The 20,037-nt window shown below is 42.1% G+C and overlaps 1 protein-coding gene across 1 annotated transcript in view; it reads left to right on the top strand.

Annotated features, from left to right (window-relative positions):
• Positions 1-18,834, top strand: part of ST8SIA1 (ST8 alpha-N-acetyl-neuraminide alpha-2,8-sialyltransferase 1) — a 110,101-nt gene extending 91,267 nt beyond the window's left edge. The window contains exon 5 of the mRNA XM_066184360.1: positions 5,052-18,834. Coding sequence (XP_066040457.1) covers positions 5,052-5,541 — 490 coding nt within the window. The 3' untranslated portion in view covers positions 5,542-18,834. The remainder of the gene's footprint in view (positions 1-5,051) is intronic.
• The last annotated feature ends 1,203 nt before the right edge of the window (positions 18,835-20,037 follow it).

Raw genomic sequence — 20,037 nt, 5'->3', positions numbered from 1 at the left:
CCAGCTGTAAGAGTTTGGAAGCATTCAGAAGACTTAGAAACACCAGGCAGCAATTTTAACAACACAAGTAATTTACATCCATGCTGTCCTGCCTGTCCTTTTTTATTATTTCCACTTGTGTCTGACTACAGCAGCCACAATTTTCAAAGAGTCAGGCTAAGATGAGCAGCTCATCTTCTGGAAGCTAAGATCCATGCTGTCAGATAACAGAATGGGTTGACATTTACCTCTGCTGGTTTTGGAAAGAGTAGCTATTAAAAGCACATTTTAATTCGAGTTGGCAGAATAAGGATCACACACAGTCCCAAAATACCAGTGAACACTGATTTTAATATTTCATTGTTTTGCTGTACAGGATAGCTCTGTGTTCCATTGAAAAAGTCAGCTTTCCCTTGGCGCTATATATAGTATTTCCAGAGCAGTAATGGGGTAGAGGTTTTTAAAAAGCTCAAATTAATGCTTAATTCAGTCAGAAAAGGAGCCTGCTTCTTCATGGGGATTACAACATACCTCTGCCATGTCTCTCTGGACTTTCTGAATGCATCAAATTATTCTGAAGGTCATGCACTAAGGACAGTGCGTCATTAAGAGAGAGACTGGCCCAGCAAGTCACTGGAAAGAGTGATGTTCCCTGTTTTGGGGTATTTAAAGATGATGGTGGAAGTACCCAGAATCCCTGCACTGGAAAACACCGTTCAAAAGGTTTATAAAAAGGAGGATGAGGCAAATTTGTCTTTAAACACTGGTGTCAGAGAGGACAGAGAAGAACTCTGGCTGTTTGAGGTTGGAAGCCTCCATCCATAAGAAGCAGCAGTGTGGGATCTCAGCAGGCTTCAGGATGCACAGAAGGGATGAGCTGGAGTGAGTTTGGGAGTCAGTCACCCCCTGAGAGGAGCAAGCAGCTGGCCCATAAAGAGCCAGCAGGGAAGAAGGGCAAAGAGGGAAAAAAAAAATTGGAATAGCATCACCCCACTCATGCCACGAGCTGTCAGCTGGGTGACCACGGTGCCTGTGGAGGGACACAGAAAGAACAGGAGAGAATCCCTCCTGCTGAAGGTGCTTGAAATGAGGTTAGACAGAGCACTGGGGGTCAGAGTTGGTTTTGCCGTTGACTTTAATGGGATTATAATTGATTCTTAAGTCAGGTAGACATCCTTAAAGTGGGTAAACAGTGGCTTATGTAGTTGGGAGAGCTGAGATAAAATGAGAAAGAGGGTCCATTTATAGTCCTTTAAGTGCTCAATTCTGGCTCCCTGTGTGGACAAGTATAAAGTCTACCTTGCAGCTAAAGCATGCTAGAAGTGGCCACATGTGGAATGAGCACATAGGAGCAGTTTGTTAATTGAGACACAGCCTGTGTGTCAGTAAGATGGTCTGCACAAGCCCCGGAGGGGCACATCTTCAAGAAGAGCTGGATCTGAGTGAGAGCACAGGGCATGAGGAGGGCACTGCTGTTTGAAAAGCTCTCTGAGAAATGAGTGCAGTACAACCCCTCTGACACGGCAGAGGAGGCTCAGATGTGTGTTTGCAAGCTGACTTGTTGTGACCCCAGCTCTAAGCAGAGTCCAACATCTGCAGCAAATTGCTAAATCATTCTTGGATAATGCTGGCATCAAATTATCTAAATAGTTTTTGTGAGGTTATTGTTTGTAATAGGGACATGACAAACATAAGTCTTTGCGCCTTCTGCTCTATTCCCTTGAGCTCTATCTGTTGTAATTTTAAAATAATACACTATTTCTTTGGCACCTGAGCCGTTCCCCTCATTATGTAATTTTATTTTTTCCCCTCTGGTAAGTCAACTCCCAATTAATCCAGAATGCTGAACTTGTGACTTTGCAGATGCCGAGAGAATCGGTGCCTGGGATATCGTCACAGGCATGAGATAGTGACTCTCTGGGGAGATCAAAAAGAAACCAAGATGCAAGAGAATGCTGCCATAATTATCTGCAAGAGGGTGAGCTCAATGTCACTGCAGCAAATTCCTTGTGGTTACTGAGAACTGTCTCTCAGTACCAGAGAGCAGCCGTGTCCCTGAATATCTGCTAAAGAGCATCAATAAGAACATTAAAAACAGATTAAAAACAAAACCTAAAACACTTAATGCTCTTAAGTCTTTGATTGTTCTGCTATGACAATGTGCCATGGCAGTTTTCTCTTGGATGAATATTTCTCTCTGGAAAAGCAGAGCAGAGCATTTGAGGGAATTCTCCAGCTGATAGCAAGGAAATTATTTCTCTGATATCTCTGCAGCTCTGCCTCCACGTGCTGCTGAAAGTTGCTGGTTTTAAGTTGATCTTTCTTAGGAACCTGAAAGAAAAATGTGGCGTTGATGATTTGAGTTGTTCACTGTCCACTGAGGAGTGCAGTGGAAGTAGAAGTGTCTGGGCTGGACCTGCTGTGATCCGTTTTCACCAGGATTCACAGTCACTCATGCGTCTCTGGGCTGCAGAGCTGCTGGAACACGTCACTGCAAATTCCCAAGCTGCTTGTGGAGTTTCCAGGTGCTGCTCGGGGCTTGGAAGATTCCAGCTCCAGTTTTATCCAAATGCTAGCAACTCCCCACATGTCTGTGTGAGCTTGACTGCAGAAGGTCAGGGGAGGACCCTGAAAGCAATTCAGCTGTTTCTTGCTCCAGGCTGCGCTGGGGAGATAACATTGCCTGAGATGCACTCTTGTGTAAAGCACTACATCATTCGATGCATTTCTCTGGAAGCTCTGTGTGTGTGTGTGATGGAGCTGAACAGCTTCTGGGCTGTGCCACTGAGAGGACTGAATGCTCAGCAGAGGCCAGCACTAACCAGGAACCAGCAGCTCCTCGTTCTGGGTGAGGATTGGCACAAGGGAAGGCGTTTGCGTCCCTGTGGATGCGAGGGCTGCACCAGGCTGGCGGTGTCAGTGCCAGGACGTGCAGGTGACAAACACTGTCACGCTCCTGTGGGCTCTACAAAGCTTCAAGGGAAAAGCCTTCCTGCTCTCTCTGTCAAGCATGGAGTAGCCTTCTCCCTGGACTAGTTTTTAGTGGGAAAGGACATGATGCTTCAGGAGTGAACGTGCCTCTGGCCTCTCCTCAGCCAAGGTGGAAAGACCCCACAACATCAAGCTGTTTGCTCAACACCCCTTTACTGTGGAAGGAAGTTTGAACCTGCAATGCCCAGTGGCTGAATGGGGGCTGAAAGCCTGCTGTTGGCCTTAGGACCTTTTAAAAGTCCTATTTTGGACTTTTAGGGATGTTAGAACAATGTTTGGCTACTGGGGTTCTGAGCACTTAGGTGAATATTGAAAGTATTAAGCTTGAAGTTTATTTTTTAATTTTTTTTTTTTTTTCCTCCTCAGTGACAGTGTCCTGATGGAAACAAAATAAGCTTGGTAGGGTGGAGCCAACTCATGTACCTGGTAATCTGCAGGTTGTCCTGCTACTCCTTGAGAAGAGAGGCTGGTAAAGCTTATTTTGTGGAACAGTCATAGGTCTGATAATAATGGAAGGACAGACCCACGTGAAGAGGTACAGGCAGGCAATGAATTTCTGCCAAGGCACCTTGGTCTTGGCTGGCCTTCTGCACTAAGCTGTGACTTGGCTGGTTCTACAGAAAAGAATGCCAGATGCAATGAGATAGGAAATTATTGGGTTTTGTTTTGTAGGTTGGGGTTGAATTGATGTCTTGCTTGGAAGCCAGTGGCTCTGTCTCCATTAGCAAATAGCACCGTGCAGTAGGAGCAGACCTGCAGAGCAAAGAAGCAGTGAAGACCCAGAGAGACTTCAGATTTCAAACCAGCTTCATTCTAATGCCACGTGCAGGAAGATTTTCAAGAATCTTGTAGCAAATCAAGAGACCGAATATTTCGTATTAAAAATGTCAACAAAACCTTTCAATTTATCAAGAATATATCAAGGGGCTTTTTTTGCCAAAACAAGGACTACAAAAAGACCTAGCTTATATTATGAGACATTTCAATGCTGTTGAAGCTGCTTGGTTTTTTTTTTTTTTGGTTTCCAGTCATTTCAGCTGAAATTTTGTTTAATGCTTCTTGAGGTCATCTCGCATTCTATTTAAACCTGTTTGTGTCATTCTTGTTATACTTTCAAAGAGATTTATGCATAAAATTGATCTCTTTATAACCATTTAAAACCATATTATTACACCTATTTCTGCCTGCACAACAGTAAGGAAAAAAAAATCCAGTGCTGCTGACTTAACTTTCTTGTTCTGATTGTTCTGGTGTGTGACTAGGGAATTAGTCATGACACATCTGCCTTGGCTGCAGGAAACAGGGAGAGGAGGCGGCAACACAGGCATTTGGGAGCTGAGGAAAAAATTAGGGATCACATGCAGGGGAGCAGCCTAGCTGCAGTGAGAGGAGTGTGTGAGGCTTGTGCAAAAGTGGTTTTTAGTGTAGTACGGTTCACACTCTGAAGGCTTTGGATATTGTCAAGTGATAAAGGTGGGGAAGGAAACGTATGGCAAGGAAAGCTTATAGTCCATAATAGTGGTTGTGAAGTAGTTTGTCAGGAATCGGGAATAAAACGGCCATCAGCAAATAGCTATTGAAAATTAAACAAATTGTAACGTGCTGTTTTCATACCAAAGAAATAATCTGTACATATACCTTGCCCTCCTGATCTAACTTAGGTTCTTATTTTAGTCTGCCGTTAACAAACAAGAGCACAGATTTGAAAATTTCTTTCATAGATTCCCGTACCTGAAAAATTTAAGCTGAGTTTTGAGCAGATGAAAAACATTGCTAAAAAGGATTGAGTCTTACGGAATGTTGTCAGTGTTCATTTGGGTTTTTTTTTTTAAAAAAGAGGAAATCAGAAAGGTGTTGGAGTTGGCAGGATACCAGATAGTTTTCAACTGTCTATTCAGATGTCTGTTCTCAAAAGAGAGGCAGTGTCAGACAGCCAGAAGTTCGTCTGGACTTTCTCTGGGCTCAGAAAAGGTGTGCAGTGAATTGTAAAGATGGGTACGAAGAGCAGCCCTTGGGTGGATTATGAAATGTCTGGGAAAACCTATGTGTCACCAACTCATTTCTCCCTTGTGATTTCCCAGGTTCCAGAATCTGCTGTGGTCCCGAAAAGCCTTTGTGGACAGCGTGAAGGTCTACAACCACAGCTACATCTACATGCCAGCCTTCTCCATGAAAACAGGCACGGGGCCCTCCCTCCGCGTCTACTACACCCTGGAAGATTTCGGTGCCAAGCAGGCGGTGCTTTTTGCCAACCCCAACTTCCTGAGGGACATCAGCAAGTTCTGGAAGAGCAAAGGCATCCACGCCAAGCGCCTTTCCACGGGGCTTTTCCTGGTCAGCGCTGCCCTAGGGCTGTGTGAGGAGGTGACAATTTATGGCTTCTGGCCCTTCTCGGTGGACCTGCACGGGAAGTTTATCAGCCATCACTACTATGACAATGTCCTGCCCGACTCCGGGTTCCACGCCATGCCAGAGGAGTTTCTACAGCTCTGGTTTCTCCATAAAAGTGGGGTACTGAGGATGCAGCTAGAACCGTGTGAGGACCCTCCTCTAATCCAGCCTTCAGCCTGAGGATCGTGGGAGTCGATTTGGGAGATCCAATAGTTTTTTTAATTTCCCTGCTCTCCAGCAGAGAGTTCTGTTTTACGTTGGTTGTTTTTAAAGGGATCTGCATGGACCATAGAAATGCTACTTGAAGGCCAAATGGAATACGTTCCTTATTGGTTTAGTGCTTTATGGAACTGGGAGGGGGATGAAATGTACCTCACCATCAAGTCCATTCAGCAGCAGTGGGGAAAAGAAAATGTCAGAAGCAGCACAGCTGAACTTTCCGGGGACGTTTTTAAGTGACAAGTGTAAAAAGGGCATTAAGGCTCAGAGAGTCACCAGGCCACTCATAAGCTTTTGCTGACAGTGCCAAATATGACTATCTGTTCCAAATTCCATTTCATTCCAGGTCAGCACCCCGTAGAACTTTCCTTTTTCCTTGCTTTTTTTCCTCTGTTTGGGGGTGTGTATGTGTAGGACAGCATGTGTGTGTCATTGACTCTTTGTTTTATTTCCTTTTATTCCTTTTTTTTTTGATGTGTCATCCCTCCCCCCACTCCCCCTGTTCCTCCAAAGGAAGGAAAAGGAAGGGCTTAAAAGCCCAAGGAGCTGAGTACCATCAGCTCCTCTGAAGACTCCTGGGGAGAGTGAAGGTGCTAAGAATCTGGTTAGAATGTCATAGGAATGCCTTGCTACTGGGGATGGATAGACCTATGTGTTGTAGGTTTTACCAGGACAGTTCAGGTCGTTGCACTCACAGCTGTGCCAGTGCTGCACTGTGGGCAAGAGCTGGTTAAGGCAAATTGGTCTGGAAAGAAAACATGTTACAAAACCAGCAGTGAAGTGCAGCCTGATTTCAGTGACCCGCTGCAAGATTTTCCACAGTGACTTTCATAGCAGGGATGGTTCCTGACCTGTTTTGCTGTCCAGCCTTAGGGATTAATTCTGTATTCATTTGGACTCCAGATGTTCATGGACTGTTGAGGGTATTTGAGGGGTTCAGTGGAATGCAGAATGAGGTTCTTCATGTGCTCATAGCAGGAAAATTGCAGAAATGAATGTAAGTGTCATTTAAAATTAGTCAAAGCTTCGAAAATCGTTTCTCTGTGTGTGACTCGCTCTTCTGCCTGGATTGTAACGTTAGCCTTAAAGACTTGTACTTCTCACATGAGATTGTCTCTGCTTAAAGAGAGTCTGGGAAATAAAACAGCCTTTGGGAGCACTGAAAAGCTGCACAGCCAGCAAGAAAAAGGAAAAAAGAGAAGGGCATGCCTGATGTAAGGCAGCCCTGCTCACACTGGTGAATTCTGTCAGTGTGCACAGTGCCTGAAGGAATGTTTTATTTTGGGTTATTACTTGGGCAGCAGATGGTCCTCTCACCGTGGAAATGAGAAATCATTTTATTTGTTTGCTTTGGTTTAGCACTGGAGGACAAGGGGAGAATCCCAGCTCAGTCTGCAGTGCAATGTAAGCTGGAAGATGTTACCACCATTAACTTGAAAAATCCAAATCAATATTCTCTTTCTTATTATCTTATTACTGAAAATCTAGTCAAGGTGTCGGAACAACAAAACTGTCATCAACTTTCCACAACAACTTCTTGTGCTGCTCTAGCTCCAAAATTGTAGTATTTTGGGGGATGTGTCTTCTCAAGTGTTGATAAGGTCTCTCCTTGTAGACTACCAGCTGCAAATTCTATAGATATAATTGGGTCTTTTTCAAAAAAAAGCAAAATCCATGGCTCTTCTTTAAGTACAAATAGTTCAACTTTCTGTGTAGGAAACCGGGGAAAAAACAATCATGTTTTTCTTTTTAAATTTATGTTTCATAATAAAAATTTTCTTCTGGAATATGGATATTCCAAGCATAAAGTGGGCACTGTTTCATAGGATTACAGGGCAGTGCTGAAGGGTAATTTGGAGATTTTGGAGTGTTCTAGTTATTGTTCTGAAAGAATCTGAATGTACCTCGTAGCCCATGTTATCTTTGTCGATTGTCGATGTTTTCATTAAAGTACAGTCAGCACAATGATGGAACATCACTTGATAATTGATTCCATTTCATTAGTGCATTATCTATGATGTGGGCACTCGGTGAGGAAGGATTTGAAAGTAAAATATTTTCCTTGTTGCTTGTTATGGCAGAATTTGACTGAGCTGCCTTTCTTGGAGACGAAGAGGTGCCTGTATGGTTTTTATTGGGTGCATCAAGTTTGTTCTTTTTAGTGCTTTGTAGATCACATTATCTGTGAAAACAGCAGTTGGAATAGGATGTGCTAAAAATGGCAGTTCAGCAGGATGCCAGCATTTCCTTGAGAGCAGGAGGGAACAAGGAGAGTAGCGGGGAACTGCCTCTTTGCTGGTCATCTTTTGGTATTTTTACCAGTACTTAGGAATTCCCTTCTGAGCCTCCCTTACAGCTCTCCATCCCCTTGGTAATTATTTGTTCCACGTGTTGGGAAAATAATTGGATTAGAAGAACAAGTGTTTTTGTCGGAAAACTCTGTCCATAAGGTCTGGCTTGTTCATGTTCAACCAGTGCCCTGGATGTCTGGAGGTGTTGTATTCCCCTCCTCTCTAAGGCTGAACCTGAGGCCTTTGTGAGTCCCTTCTGGTGTCTGCAGTCCTGATGTTTGCTGGGAGATGCTTCCAAGGAATTATGGGGGCAGGAGAGACCCAGGCTGTGTGTGATGTGTGGCTGATATTGGAGAAATCTCTAATTGGGGCTCTGTTCACATTTACGTACAATGAGTACAACTGGCACACACAGCACAAAGACAACCACGTTTGCTGGGGAAGTAATGGCTTCAAGGGTAAACAATTCTCTGTAAGTTCCAGAAAACTGGAGAAAAGGAGAGGAACAAAAATAAATGCTGCTCTTGAGAGGCAAAATGTGTTTTAGCTGACTCGCCAGTCTATGGAAACACCGGCCAGCAATCAGCCTTTTGCCCAGCAGATTAAAAGGGATGCAGGAGAGCCCTGCAAATCTTTCGTGGCCAGAGCAGTCAAAAGGACAAAACCAAGCAGCTGAGAACATAGGAGTGGCTGTTACCTGACAGAAATGTTGGAGTGAAGGCTCTCCATCCATGTGAAGTGTGGAGCTTGCCTGGTGGATGTCTCGGAGGAGGGCAATCCATGTGTAGCATCACTGATATGAAATACGGCATTGCATGGAAGGGCCTGAGAATTTATCCACCTTCAGGAGGGAGGTCATTGCTTGTGTTGCCGTATTTTTAGTGAAGTCTTTTGAAATCTTAATATTTCTTAGTATAATAATAATTCCCTCTATTTCTGCTGCCAGTCCCTGAATTTCCCTGATGATGTAGTTAAAGCTGCACAAATCTTGCCAGGTTGAAAGTTCACCTTCAGTAAAAACTGGTTCAGGCTGGCCAAATGATTTGTTAATATTCATAGTTATTAATTTTACCATAGACCTGACAAGGGACAGGAGTGCTGGAATATTACTCTGCTTGCACAGGAATCATTGTCCCATGTTTGTAAGGAGAATAAACTGAACACCTTTACAGGAAAGGTATACACTGAAATCCCTCTTGAAATCTCTCTGGGACTCTATGTGTTCTGGAGGAAATCAAGACCAATTTTTGAACTTGTGACAAAACTATGTAAAACTTTCCCTCCTTGTTGGTTAGGAAGCCTCTTGGAGCTCTTTCTGGATCAGACAAGCAAAACAAAGTCCTAGAGAAGGGAGTGGGAGGTGTGCTCATGAGAATAAAAACATCTCTAATTTTGGCACAGACTTTGTGACAGTGCTAAGAACTCTTGCTCAGGAATGCTGTATTTTTATATTTTTGCTGGGATGAAGATAACAAGTTTGGTGTGAGGCAGCTACTAAAGTCAAATGTCTAAGCCTCTGTTACAGCTGAAGTTTTACAGAATATGGAAATATTGGCTGATTTTTTGACTTCTTTCATCTTTTTGTTATTTTCCTCAGAATTCATGTTGTTATCTAGGCAGCTGAGTTAGCACCTCTGTGAGAGCTGAAACTAAGCAAAGCTTGTTGAAACTCAGTGTCCTGAAATGTAGTGATGGAAAACCATTCCTGGAAACAGCTTCCTGAATGCTGACTATCAGGCTCATCCTTGCCTGGAATTAAGGCTTAAGGGGAACTTTCGATCTAGAAGTGAGGAAAATTAAGGAGGTGACAGCAATCTCACCATTTGCTGCCTCTCTGACTCTTCTTCAGCTTAATAGATTAGTAAGTATTGGAAGAAGTCCAGGTTATAGGAAGGACAAGCTGTTCCTTCCTGCCACTCCCATCAAAACATAGATATAAAATGGACTAACCAGCTGCTATCTTGAATCATGGCCCCCTTCAAAAACGCATATGGTGGAGTTTCCATTAGCTGATACTTCCAAGTGAGCAAAATTCATCAGGCTTTGTCCAGAAATGCCTTTTTCCCATCTCCATGATTGATTGAAGGGTATTTTGGGTACTGTAGTTGTCCTAGTGTGCAGTGACTTCCTCTTAATGTGGGCTTCTATTTCTGCCCCAAACCATCGCCCTAAAGGATCTCTCTTCTCTGTCCTTCCAGATGACCATTCCCTTTGCGGATAGAAGTGTGATTTTTTTAAAATCCAGCCATAAGGCAGCTCATGTGTTTTGTTGTTTGAACAAGCTTTTCTTTTAAACTGTTGACATATCCACCAGGAGTTCAAAATAGCTCCAAATAAAAAATACACCTTCAGCCAGGTGTAGGTAATTCCCTCACTGGAGAAGAGAAAGAGGATAGAAGAAGGACGTATTTTTCAAGGGCATTGTTGTAAAATAATATCTGTTTCCTTGAATTCCTGCATTTTATCTCTTGGAATCTGTCATATGTTTTTTTGTACTTTTTTGTAGTTTCTGAACAGAACAATTAGTAAAAGACTTAGAGTTCTTTTATTAAATATTAACAAACTCGTTTCCATAAGTGGAAGGCAAAGAGCCGACAGGAGGCTTAACCTATCCTCCCTGGCTGATATTTTTTTGGCAGTAGTGAGAACTTAAACAGCTACTCGTTCCTCCCTGATTATTCATTTTCATGAGGTTTTATTGCAGCAGGCTGAGCCCTGGTGTATTCAGCCTCTTCAGCTTAATGCATGTGCTTTAGAATGAATTCCACTCTGCTTTAGAATGAATTCCACTCTGCTTTTCAGCTGTCGTGGTGGGGGCAAAAAGAGAGTTGCTCGTTGAAAATGCTTGGTTGGATACAACCAGGAGAGAGGCGCTGCCAGGTTCAGGCTTCTTCTGGCCATTCTCAGTTCTCTGCAGGACTGTGAAAACACTCCAGCAGAGCAGGAGCTGGAGCTGTTTTCCCTGGTGGAAAAGGCTGATTGCTCCTCGTGGCTTTGCCCAGTGCCCACCAATGCCATCCTGACTGGGCTCAGGAGCAGAGGAGCAGCTCCATGAGCAGCTTGTGATCCCAGGTAATTCCCCAAGGCACGGTGAGCCCTGTCCTGCCTCGCAGTCAGGAGAGCTGGACTCACTGGAAATGACGGTAGCTCATCCCTTAGGGGACCAGCCTGCCTCCAGCAGCGCTTGAAATCCCTGGCAAGTCTCAGAAAGGCGTGTCAGAGCTGCATCTTAAATTATTGATCGTGTACTCCCTCTGCTGTGGAGGGGGTCAGCTTTCTGCTGAGCTCAATGTTTATCCTGTCTGGGACCCTCTAAGGCAAGGGAACCTTGAGCACTCCGGCCGTGTGGAATTTACTGTGTTATTTGATGTCTTCACCTTCCAAGTAAAACCCTTTTTCCCCCCCGCTTTATCCTGGATTTAACTCCTGTGAGTGAATCCAGAGTGAGTTTAAGAAAGCAGTGCCACTAGTAATTGTTCTCTGGCTTTATGGATAAGATGGTGTTCAATAAAACACTGGAGTACCTTTTGGACAGTTCCTTCTCATTTCTAATTGTATATTCAGTGAATTGTTTCGGTCAGACCCATGGCAGAGACGAGTTGCATCATTTTCTGTTTATTGGAAGGAAAAAAATTACAGAATTGTATTACATTTGAAGCTGAATTCTTACTAACAACTTAAAGAATCTTCCTTCTGCAGGAAGCTTTTTTATTGTGTGATTATCTTGATAGTAAATGAAAATTCTTTACTGAAAATAAATGCGTAATCTGGAGTACTGAGACACCAATTCGAGTCTCTACTCAGATATCTCCAACAAAGATTTTGGTGTTCTGCAACAGTGCCATAATCACAACTTGTTTTTTCTTCAGTGCATGTGTTTTTATAGGAAATGCTTAATTTTTTTATTTTTTTTTTATTTTTTTTTTAAATAAACCCCCCATGTGCTGAAAGATCAACACTCCTGCAGGAATGCAAGTTTCTCTTTGGGTACCCATGGTGTGTAGAGTAAAACCGCCAGAAGATGCCCAGTTTTCAGGAAATCCTGGTTTGGAGTAGTCTGGCAGGACTCCTTTGAGCTATGTGAGTTGATTGCTGCCTCTTGAGCTGTAGAGTTTGGGCAGATGGTACAGAGTGTGCTGCACTGACAGAAAAAAAAAGGTGTTTTAGCCACAGCTTCTGCCTTTTTGATATCTCCCACCGCTGAGTGATATTTCTTCATTCTGTGAGGGTCCTTCAAGGACTCTGATCCTACAGCTCAATCATGTGCTGACTGGTTTTTAAGGCCTGGACTTTGTACTGAAAACTACAAGGAGCATGGAAATGCCTGGAAATTTTGTCCTTTAGTGTATTACCATTTGGTCACTGCATGGTTTGGCCTGTTACAAAACATAGACATAGAAATCATTTTATCTGACTATCCAAAAGCCACTGTATGTGAGTATGAGACTTGCATATAGGAGGAGGTCACTGGAAGGTGACTTCGCGGTGCTGCAGAGTGCAAAAACCACTGTGGTTTTATTTCTGTCAATAATGGAATCCCCATTGAGGTAGTATTGGATTAGGTCAGCTTGCAGTGCTCTTGAAATTCCCACTTCATAAGCATTTCCAAAAATTATTCCATGCAAAGGTAGAAACAGGAGATTTTTTTTTTTTTCTTGTTCATGCATGTCACCTTGCATTGAAAATGGAACGAAAAGTCAATCAGAGCTCTTACCCTTTTCAGAGGTGTCTGGAGACTTCCTAAATAATAGATAGGCACACAGTTCCATAAATATAAACAAAATAGCCTGAAGATTATAGCTCTGATGCTGGTTAGTATCTTGAAGTTTTACTTTCAAGTCATTTAGAGGAAAAAAAATTGCAAAAATTTACACATGAAAAATATCTCCTATTTTTTTTCTCCTAAAATGCACTAATAACTAAAGAAACCATGTTAGAAGATACGTGAATTTTCCTTGGTTTCCAACTTACTCTGACCTCTAGCTTTGTATTCAAGTCCATACTTCTGCAAAGCTTCCTAGTCTAGATTGTCCCATGTGGTGTCCATAGACTAAAATATATATATATATATATATATACTCTCAAATGTAGTCAAAAAAAGAAAAAAAAAAAAAAAAAAGGTCAGGACAGAGGTTCAGCTCTTCTGAAATCTGTGACTGTTTATGTGCTGCCATTTAGAACTGGTGGCCAAAGAAGTAGACAAAGATCAGAAAGGAGATAAATGCACAAAAAGGCACAGTATTTCTGGTAAAGATAAAGGGATGGAAGCTTAGGTTTAAATGCTTGGAACCCAAGGTTGTTAATAGATATCAGGTCTTTATTCTTTTGCTTCTCTTTCCCTCAGTTCTTGTTGTACTGGGGTGAAACTTGCTGTGCTCACAAGTTGCTTGAAATTTTCTCTGCACTACATTGAACTTTCCTCTGGCTCCAAACCTAAAAAATTAACAGAGGCAAAAGCTGCTTCAGGTTTATCAATATTTGTATGCAGCATTTTACATCTTCCTGGTACTAATTACTCTATTAACCCATAATTAAATGAAGTAGTGGAAACTACTACTCATCCCAGAGTTTTGAAGTCTTTCTCCCTGTGGTGATTTCTCTGTCAGGTGATTGGAGATTACTTTTAGCTCAGATGTTGTGAGAATTAATTAACTCATGCTTGGGAATTGAAGTGAAAAAAAAAAAAAACCACAGAAATTTTATTAAGGTTATCTGTTTTGAACGGTGTAAACAAACAAATGAACTACCCTTTTTATCTGAGTGAATTTATGTGTTTGTGTTAAAATCCTCCCCCAGTGTTAGGAAGTACAATAGGCCAATTATGTCCAGGGAGCACCTGGATTGCAGGAAAGGGAAAAGCTGTGCATTTTTAATGGGAAAAGAAGGTTTTCTCCTCTCTGTCCTCAGTTTATAACCAGATTCTCTGCTCTCTTTCACTGCTCTGACTCAATCAAATCAATAGAATTGCCTGGATTTTAACTAGTTGACTGTTCTCAAACCTGAGGGAATTCATCCTATGAAAATTTTAAATTATTTTAAAGCACTGCCAGGTTATGATACTTAGTCAAAATATCAGAACTCTGTAATCTATTCTGTAATCCACCAATTCTTTTTTTTCCTGACATGTATAGACCTTGAGCAGTTCATGCTGTTTGTTGGTTGCTTTTGTAAGGCAAGTATCTCACTGCATTTCAAACTTCTGCCCCATGAAGGTGTCACAGATTGAAATCAAATCATGAGTGTGTCACATCCCCTTGTTTCATGGAAGTGATCCATAAGCTGCTCGATCTGTCAAGTGTGTTGGATGAGCCAAGTGAAAATGAAAAAAGGATTTTTCTACGCTGGGAAGCTTCACCATTCACTGTAACTAGGAATTAGATATCCGCAAGTAATTTATTATTCTTGATGGATTTGATGTCTGCAAGTGTTTCCACTCATCAAATAATTTTGTTAGATTTTATTGATGGAATGGGATGATCTTTTCCCCCTGCTTTTCAACTGCAATTCTTCTTTTCTGATAGTATTTCCTTCTTTCTTCTCTCTTGATTTTTTAAATGACAATTTCTATCCAAGGCATTATTCTAATCTCAAATGCTGTTTTTCTTAAAGAAGCTGGTCTTACGCTTTTTTTCTGTTTTGTGCACAATACTTTTCTTCATAACAGTACTTATGTTTTCAGTCATGAAATCTCAACAAATTATCTTCCTCTTTAAAAACTGAAAGATTTTCTGGCTTTCATAAACCCCAGTTTATGAAACTGTCAAGTGTCTTTGGGTTTTATCCTAAATTAGTCACATTTTGAATCTTTAGTATGTCTTAGTACGCTCATACTCAATGAGGTGTCAATAAAATAGAAATTAATTACTGAAATAGCTTTCAACTTCAGTCACAAACAAGGAGTTTTCTCCTTAATAAAGGCCTGTAGCTGCCTTGGTGATACTGATGCCTTAAAGAACCTAGAAAGAAAACAACACACTTTTGAGATCATGTTAGTTTTGGAGGTAATAATATAAAGGCTGGTCTTTTTTGGAGGCCTCCAGGGCAGACATGGAAAATGTCCACAAAATGCCCACACCCCCCCACAGGGTGAATACAGTTTTATAAATTTAGCAAATTAGCAAAATTGACAAAAATCATCAATTAGAGACTTAAGTGGTGAGGCAGTTTCCCCCAGTTCAATCTTCTCTGAATCCTCTTCCAGCCCCTTAGATGGAAACTAAACTTTGTTTATAAAAATACATCTCAAAGAGCTGGTCTCAACCTTGGTTCCTAGAGAGAACCCAGATAGGATATCTTGGAATGTGTGTTGTCTTTCTGCGTATGAGGGCAGGGAGAAGTACTGGGGAAAGTACCTAGAATACAATAATAGGCTGCAGAACTACAAATAGAGAGAATATATACAAATAGGAGAATATATATAAAAGGAAAAGGGCAAAAATCAATTCAGGATCATTTCCCCCTATTTTATAGACTAACAAGACTCTACCTTGTCTAGTCTACTCCATATTTAACCACACACTCTATCATACAGCCAGCTGTTTTCTAAAGAATAACTGCAGGTGTAAGTAGTGTGAACAGTTCCTTTTATCCAGGCCCAGTTCAGTAACCATGAGGTGAGAGTGACAAAGATACATTCAAACTTCAGTGGGCCTTTTGAAAGCTACCTGATGTAGAATTTGAGTTTGCTTTCAGATTTCAAGCAAATCCTGAATAATTCTTTCACTCTGATTTACGTAAGAACAACAGGAATGTTAATGATTTTGCAGCTAGTAGGATGTTGAGAGTCACTCTGTTTTGTAAAACTCTACCAGACAAATGATGGACTTCTGCTTGTGAGGCCAAAATCGCATCTGAAATTTGCTTTTCAGTATGTTCAATAATCTTCAGTGTGATCAAATATTATGTTTGGAATTACCCCATGGGCACAGGTCCGATCTTTATTTAGGGGAAAACTTATCAGGTTTAATTTTCACATATTCACTACCACCTTGACAAGTTGTTCTGATGAAGAGCTTTTGGATACATTTTGGACTAAAACCACATGCAAATTTTGGGACCAAATCTGAGCCATGGTTACCAACTGTGCATGTAACAGGCACAAACGAACCATTTAAATCCCATAATCCTGATTCGCATCAGTCTCTTGTTTTCTGGTTGTTTCAGGAGAGAGGTCTCGACTTTGGAGCAGTGAATTCAGGGTTCCCTGCCAGCAACCCTGGCATGAGTGAGAGCAGTCAGGACTTTGACTCTCCACTTAGTTTTCAAGGGGAACTGTCCCACCATTTCACATAAACCCAGTCTCCAGACTGGAACTGATGGGCAACTGTGTCCAGTCCTGTTGGTCTGGGTAACATGGTGAATCTCTGCTGCAAAGTGCAGCTTAAAGCTGACCCTAACCCCAGATAATAAAACAGTTCTGCATCAATACAAATATTCTTTATTTTCATTTTATGTCTCGTGGAAGTTACGAGGACTTCTAAACTTTTTTTGTTTCTTGCACATACCAGACACCTGGCTTTAACCTGCGTTAATGCTGTTTCCATCTGGCTATTTCTGAAAGCTCCAGAGAAAAGCAAGCAGAGAAAGACACCAAGGAAATGAAAGGTGCCTTGCTGTGATGTTTTTCTAGAGCAGTACATTGCTCTGATAATGAACTGTGAAATGTAGCATGTGGATGATGATGAATGTAAAAACATGCATGTGTTTTCATTTGAATGTTGTGTCCCTGAGATGGATTATTAGTATGAGCTCTGTAGTGTAAAAATACTGAAAAGAGAAGGGAGGAGAAATGGAAAGAAGATACTTCTAGCTGGTTTTGCTGTGAACCACATCCCCTTTTGACTGTATTTCCTTCTCAGACTCCGATTTGGTAACATGGCCCTTACCATTAAGATGGTAATAAACAAACTGCTCTGTTCCTAAAGTTAAATCTGCTTCTTTCCAGCACTGTAAGTGACAATCTGTTTGTATTTCCAGCATATCTGATTTATTCCCAGGCATGGGTTCATGGGGCTGCACTGGCTGGGAGATCAGTCAGGCTCACTGGTGATGCCATGCCACGTGTTTCCTGCCCACATCCCACATCCTGCATCCAATCTCTGTGCCTGTGCCAGGAGATAAGTGACTGTGGTTTGTTAAATTCTGCTGCTTATGGCTAGAGGCTGAAGTGCAGACTAAAACTCTCGTGAATTCCCTTCCACTTCTTGTAGGCACAGCCACAACCTGGGGAAGTTTTGTGCTTGACCAGCTCAGCAGTGGACTGGGCGAAGGTTTTTCAAAATCGTTAATTCTGCATTTACCTCACTGAGGTATTTGCAAGAAGTCAGCGATTTCACAAGGCACCAATATTTGTCGGCGGAGTTGCAGCCATCCTGAATATCTGCCCAGCCAGGGGACCAGGGAATATCACTGGGGTTATCCCAGCTCCCTGGTGTTTTACTTTGGGAACAGACTGCGTTATCTGAGGGCCAGCAGCCCAGGAAGCACTGCTTGAAAGCCTCTGTTTGCTTCTCCCTATAGTTGCAAAGTCCTAGCTGTCACCTTCCCTGGCCTACCAGCTGTACTTCTCAGACCTCCTGCTTTGTAGCCGACTCTGGCTGTGAGAAGGGACAAAGCCTCCCGGGGCACCGCTCAAGGAAGGGGTGCTTGGATCAGTGGTGCTACCAAAACTTACACAGGTGGTGGGAAGGGGCTCAGAGTTTGGATAAAACAAGCTGATTTGGGATCAATCTGTGGTTTACAGGAAGGCTGTTATGCAAAGCCCTGGCAGGATGGACACAAGGTTTCTCCTGGCTCTTTAGGGACTGGGCACACTTGCCGTTTTTGCTCTCTCTCACACAATGTTCCCAAGGGAGCCATGTGATGTGGGGATGTCAGTGTTAGCTGTTAAATCCTAGTACTTTTATTTGCATTCCTTCTTCTCTTGCCCAGTGTGTTGAAAAAATGTGATGGTAACGTGGTAGTTCGGTGTCTTGAGGTGATATTAAAGTAGATAAGCAAACCGTTATGCCTCTGAGATTGCGTAATTCCGTGAATTTGTTTTACCTCCAGTGCCCAGCATGTAATACTCATTGTCTCATTACTGGTGTGTGATCCAGGCTTTACAGGCTGGATGTCGTGTCCAAATGACAGGAGCACTTGGGTGAACATGTCAAATCCACTGGTTTTTTGGCACGCTCAGGGGCAAAGATACTTGTGTGGAGTGTGTTAAACATCCCAAAGCGTGGTATTGTTCCGAGTCTTGTGATTAGGGCTTCGATCTAATCCACTCTCCAATGTAGCAAATGTTTGCTGTCAGCCAACACTATTACAAGGACTAAGGGAATCACTTTCTTTGCCCTGCAATAATGTATTTTCTATGATTATGTCAGTAGAGTTTGTTCATTTTTCAAGTACTGTGCAGTGCTTCTTTGAAGAATGTCCCTTTTTCAGGTGGTTTCATGGTGACCGTACCCCAAGATGTCTAGATGTCTCTCAATAGCAAAAATTGCTTTGTTATTGAATGTATTATTTATTAACAGTATCCTGTCTTTTTCTAGTTGCATTTTACAAAATGTGCCACAAGCATCTTATGTGATTTTTATAAGGGAAGTCTTATTTATAATGTTTGTGCAAGTGGATGGAAACAAATAATGATTTTATAGTAGCCCATGCCTTTTTTCACAGCTGCAGAGTCTTAATGAGCATGATCAGAAGGGACAGGCTCATTGTTTCATTTAATTTTGATGAAGTTTTTCAAAGGCAACTATTATGTTACTCATTATTTGAAATTAATTATCTTAACAAATAAATATCGCCGTTTTAAGAAATGAAAAGAGTATTTGCGGGGCTTCCTTTTCTTCTCTGTTCCTCGCTCTCTAACCCAGTATGTCCAAACCATCAAGGTAATTTCCCATTGCTCTTCACCTTTTAAACCTCCCCACCTCAGCCCCCTTTAAAAACAATGAGGATAAAAGGTCAGATGATCCAGGCCACTGCAGGGGCAGTTGGAGCAGGATTCCTCAGCCTGGTATGTACCAGCAAGCAAATATCTCTGTTTTCATTTTATTGGAAGGATTATCCATGGCAAAGGTGGTCTCTGCTGAGGTAAGAAGGGGAGACAGACATTCCCTTTCCTTTAGCTGTGGTGGTTCTTTTTCAAAACCCTGAGTTTCAAGGTGAGTCAGAGACCATTTAACTTCCAGTTTACTCAGGTGTGGGCAGATACTAATTGCTGAAGCCGGTCAAGGATAATATCCCAGCGATTATGTTTATGCTAGAAATCCTCCGATTATGCCTTGACTTTCCTTGGCTCTCTCACACATTCATTTCCTTTCTCTAAATGCATGTTCCTACACAGTGATCAAATGAGAGTTCCTCATTCCTCTCGGTTAAGATTTCTTATTATTTTTTAATATACCTTCTCTATCAAGGTCACTCTCTAGATTATTTCCAGTTGCAAGGAGGGTCAGATGTCAGTGAGGGCTCAGAAAATGAGAACTCCCTGCCTCTGACAACTTCTGCCAGGGGAGCTCTCCATGGGTGGAAACTTCTGTGCAGGATCTCTCTGTGGTTGCTTCCTTGTGGAGGCAGAATTGCCTTGGAATGTGGGTAACTTGGTCAAATATCCAAGTCCTTGAAGGTACATTGCACTTTGAGCTGGTGAAGTGCTGCTTGAAAGTAATGTCTTGCATTTTTTCCTTCTGGAAGGGAATCCTTCCTTAGTTACACAACTGATCCCAGATATTTTTGTTTAGCCCCGTGCCTCTTCTTCCTAACCCTTTAACCTTGATGCACTGAGATTCATTCCTTTTACGAAAATGTTCTGTGAAAAGGCAAAACGTTGTCAGTATCAGGGCCTTAGAATTTCCTCTGTCTAGCTTTGACAGGAGATGCTTGAGTGTCATAGGGAAGGACAAGAGAAGCATATCAAATGCAGGAAATTCTCTTGGTATCTCACTTTAAATCCCCTTCCACCCAAATTTCCAGCCCACAGTGACATACCTAGCTTGGACAGCCTGGTGTGGCTGTTACTTTTTTGGCTTCTGAGTATCTGTTTCACTGATGTGCTTTTCCAGTTCATCCCTCCGTGGCATTTTAGCAGAAGTGTTGCACATCTTCTGTTGTTTGATCTGGGTGTCTGGTAGAAAATACACTCCTAAATGCAAAGGGCAGCTGGCAGAGAGAG

Source organism: Chamaea fasciata, unplaced genomic scaffold, assembly GCF_029207755.1.
Source record: "Chamaea fasciata isolate MVZ Bird 193981 ecotype frontalis unplaced genomic scaffold, bChaFas1.0.hap1 SCAF_5, whole genome shotgun sequence".
In the NCBI taxonomy this organism is placed as follows: Eukaryota; Metazoa; Chordata; class Aves; order Passeriformes; family Sylviidae; genus Chamaea; species Chamaea fasciata.
Note: the sequence above shows the minus strand (reverse complement) of the source record. Positions and strands in the feature narration are given on the sequence as shown.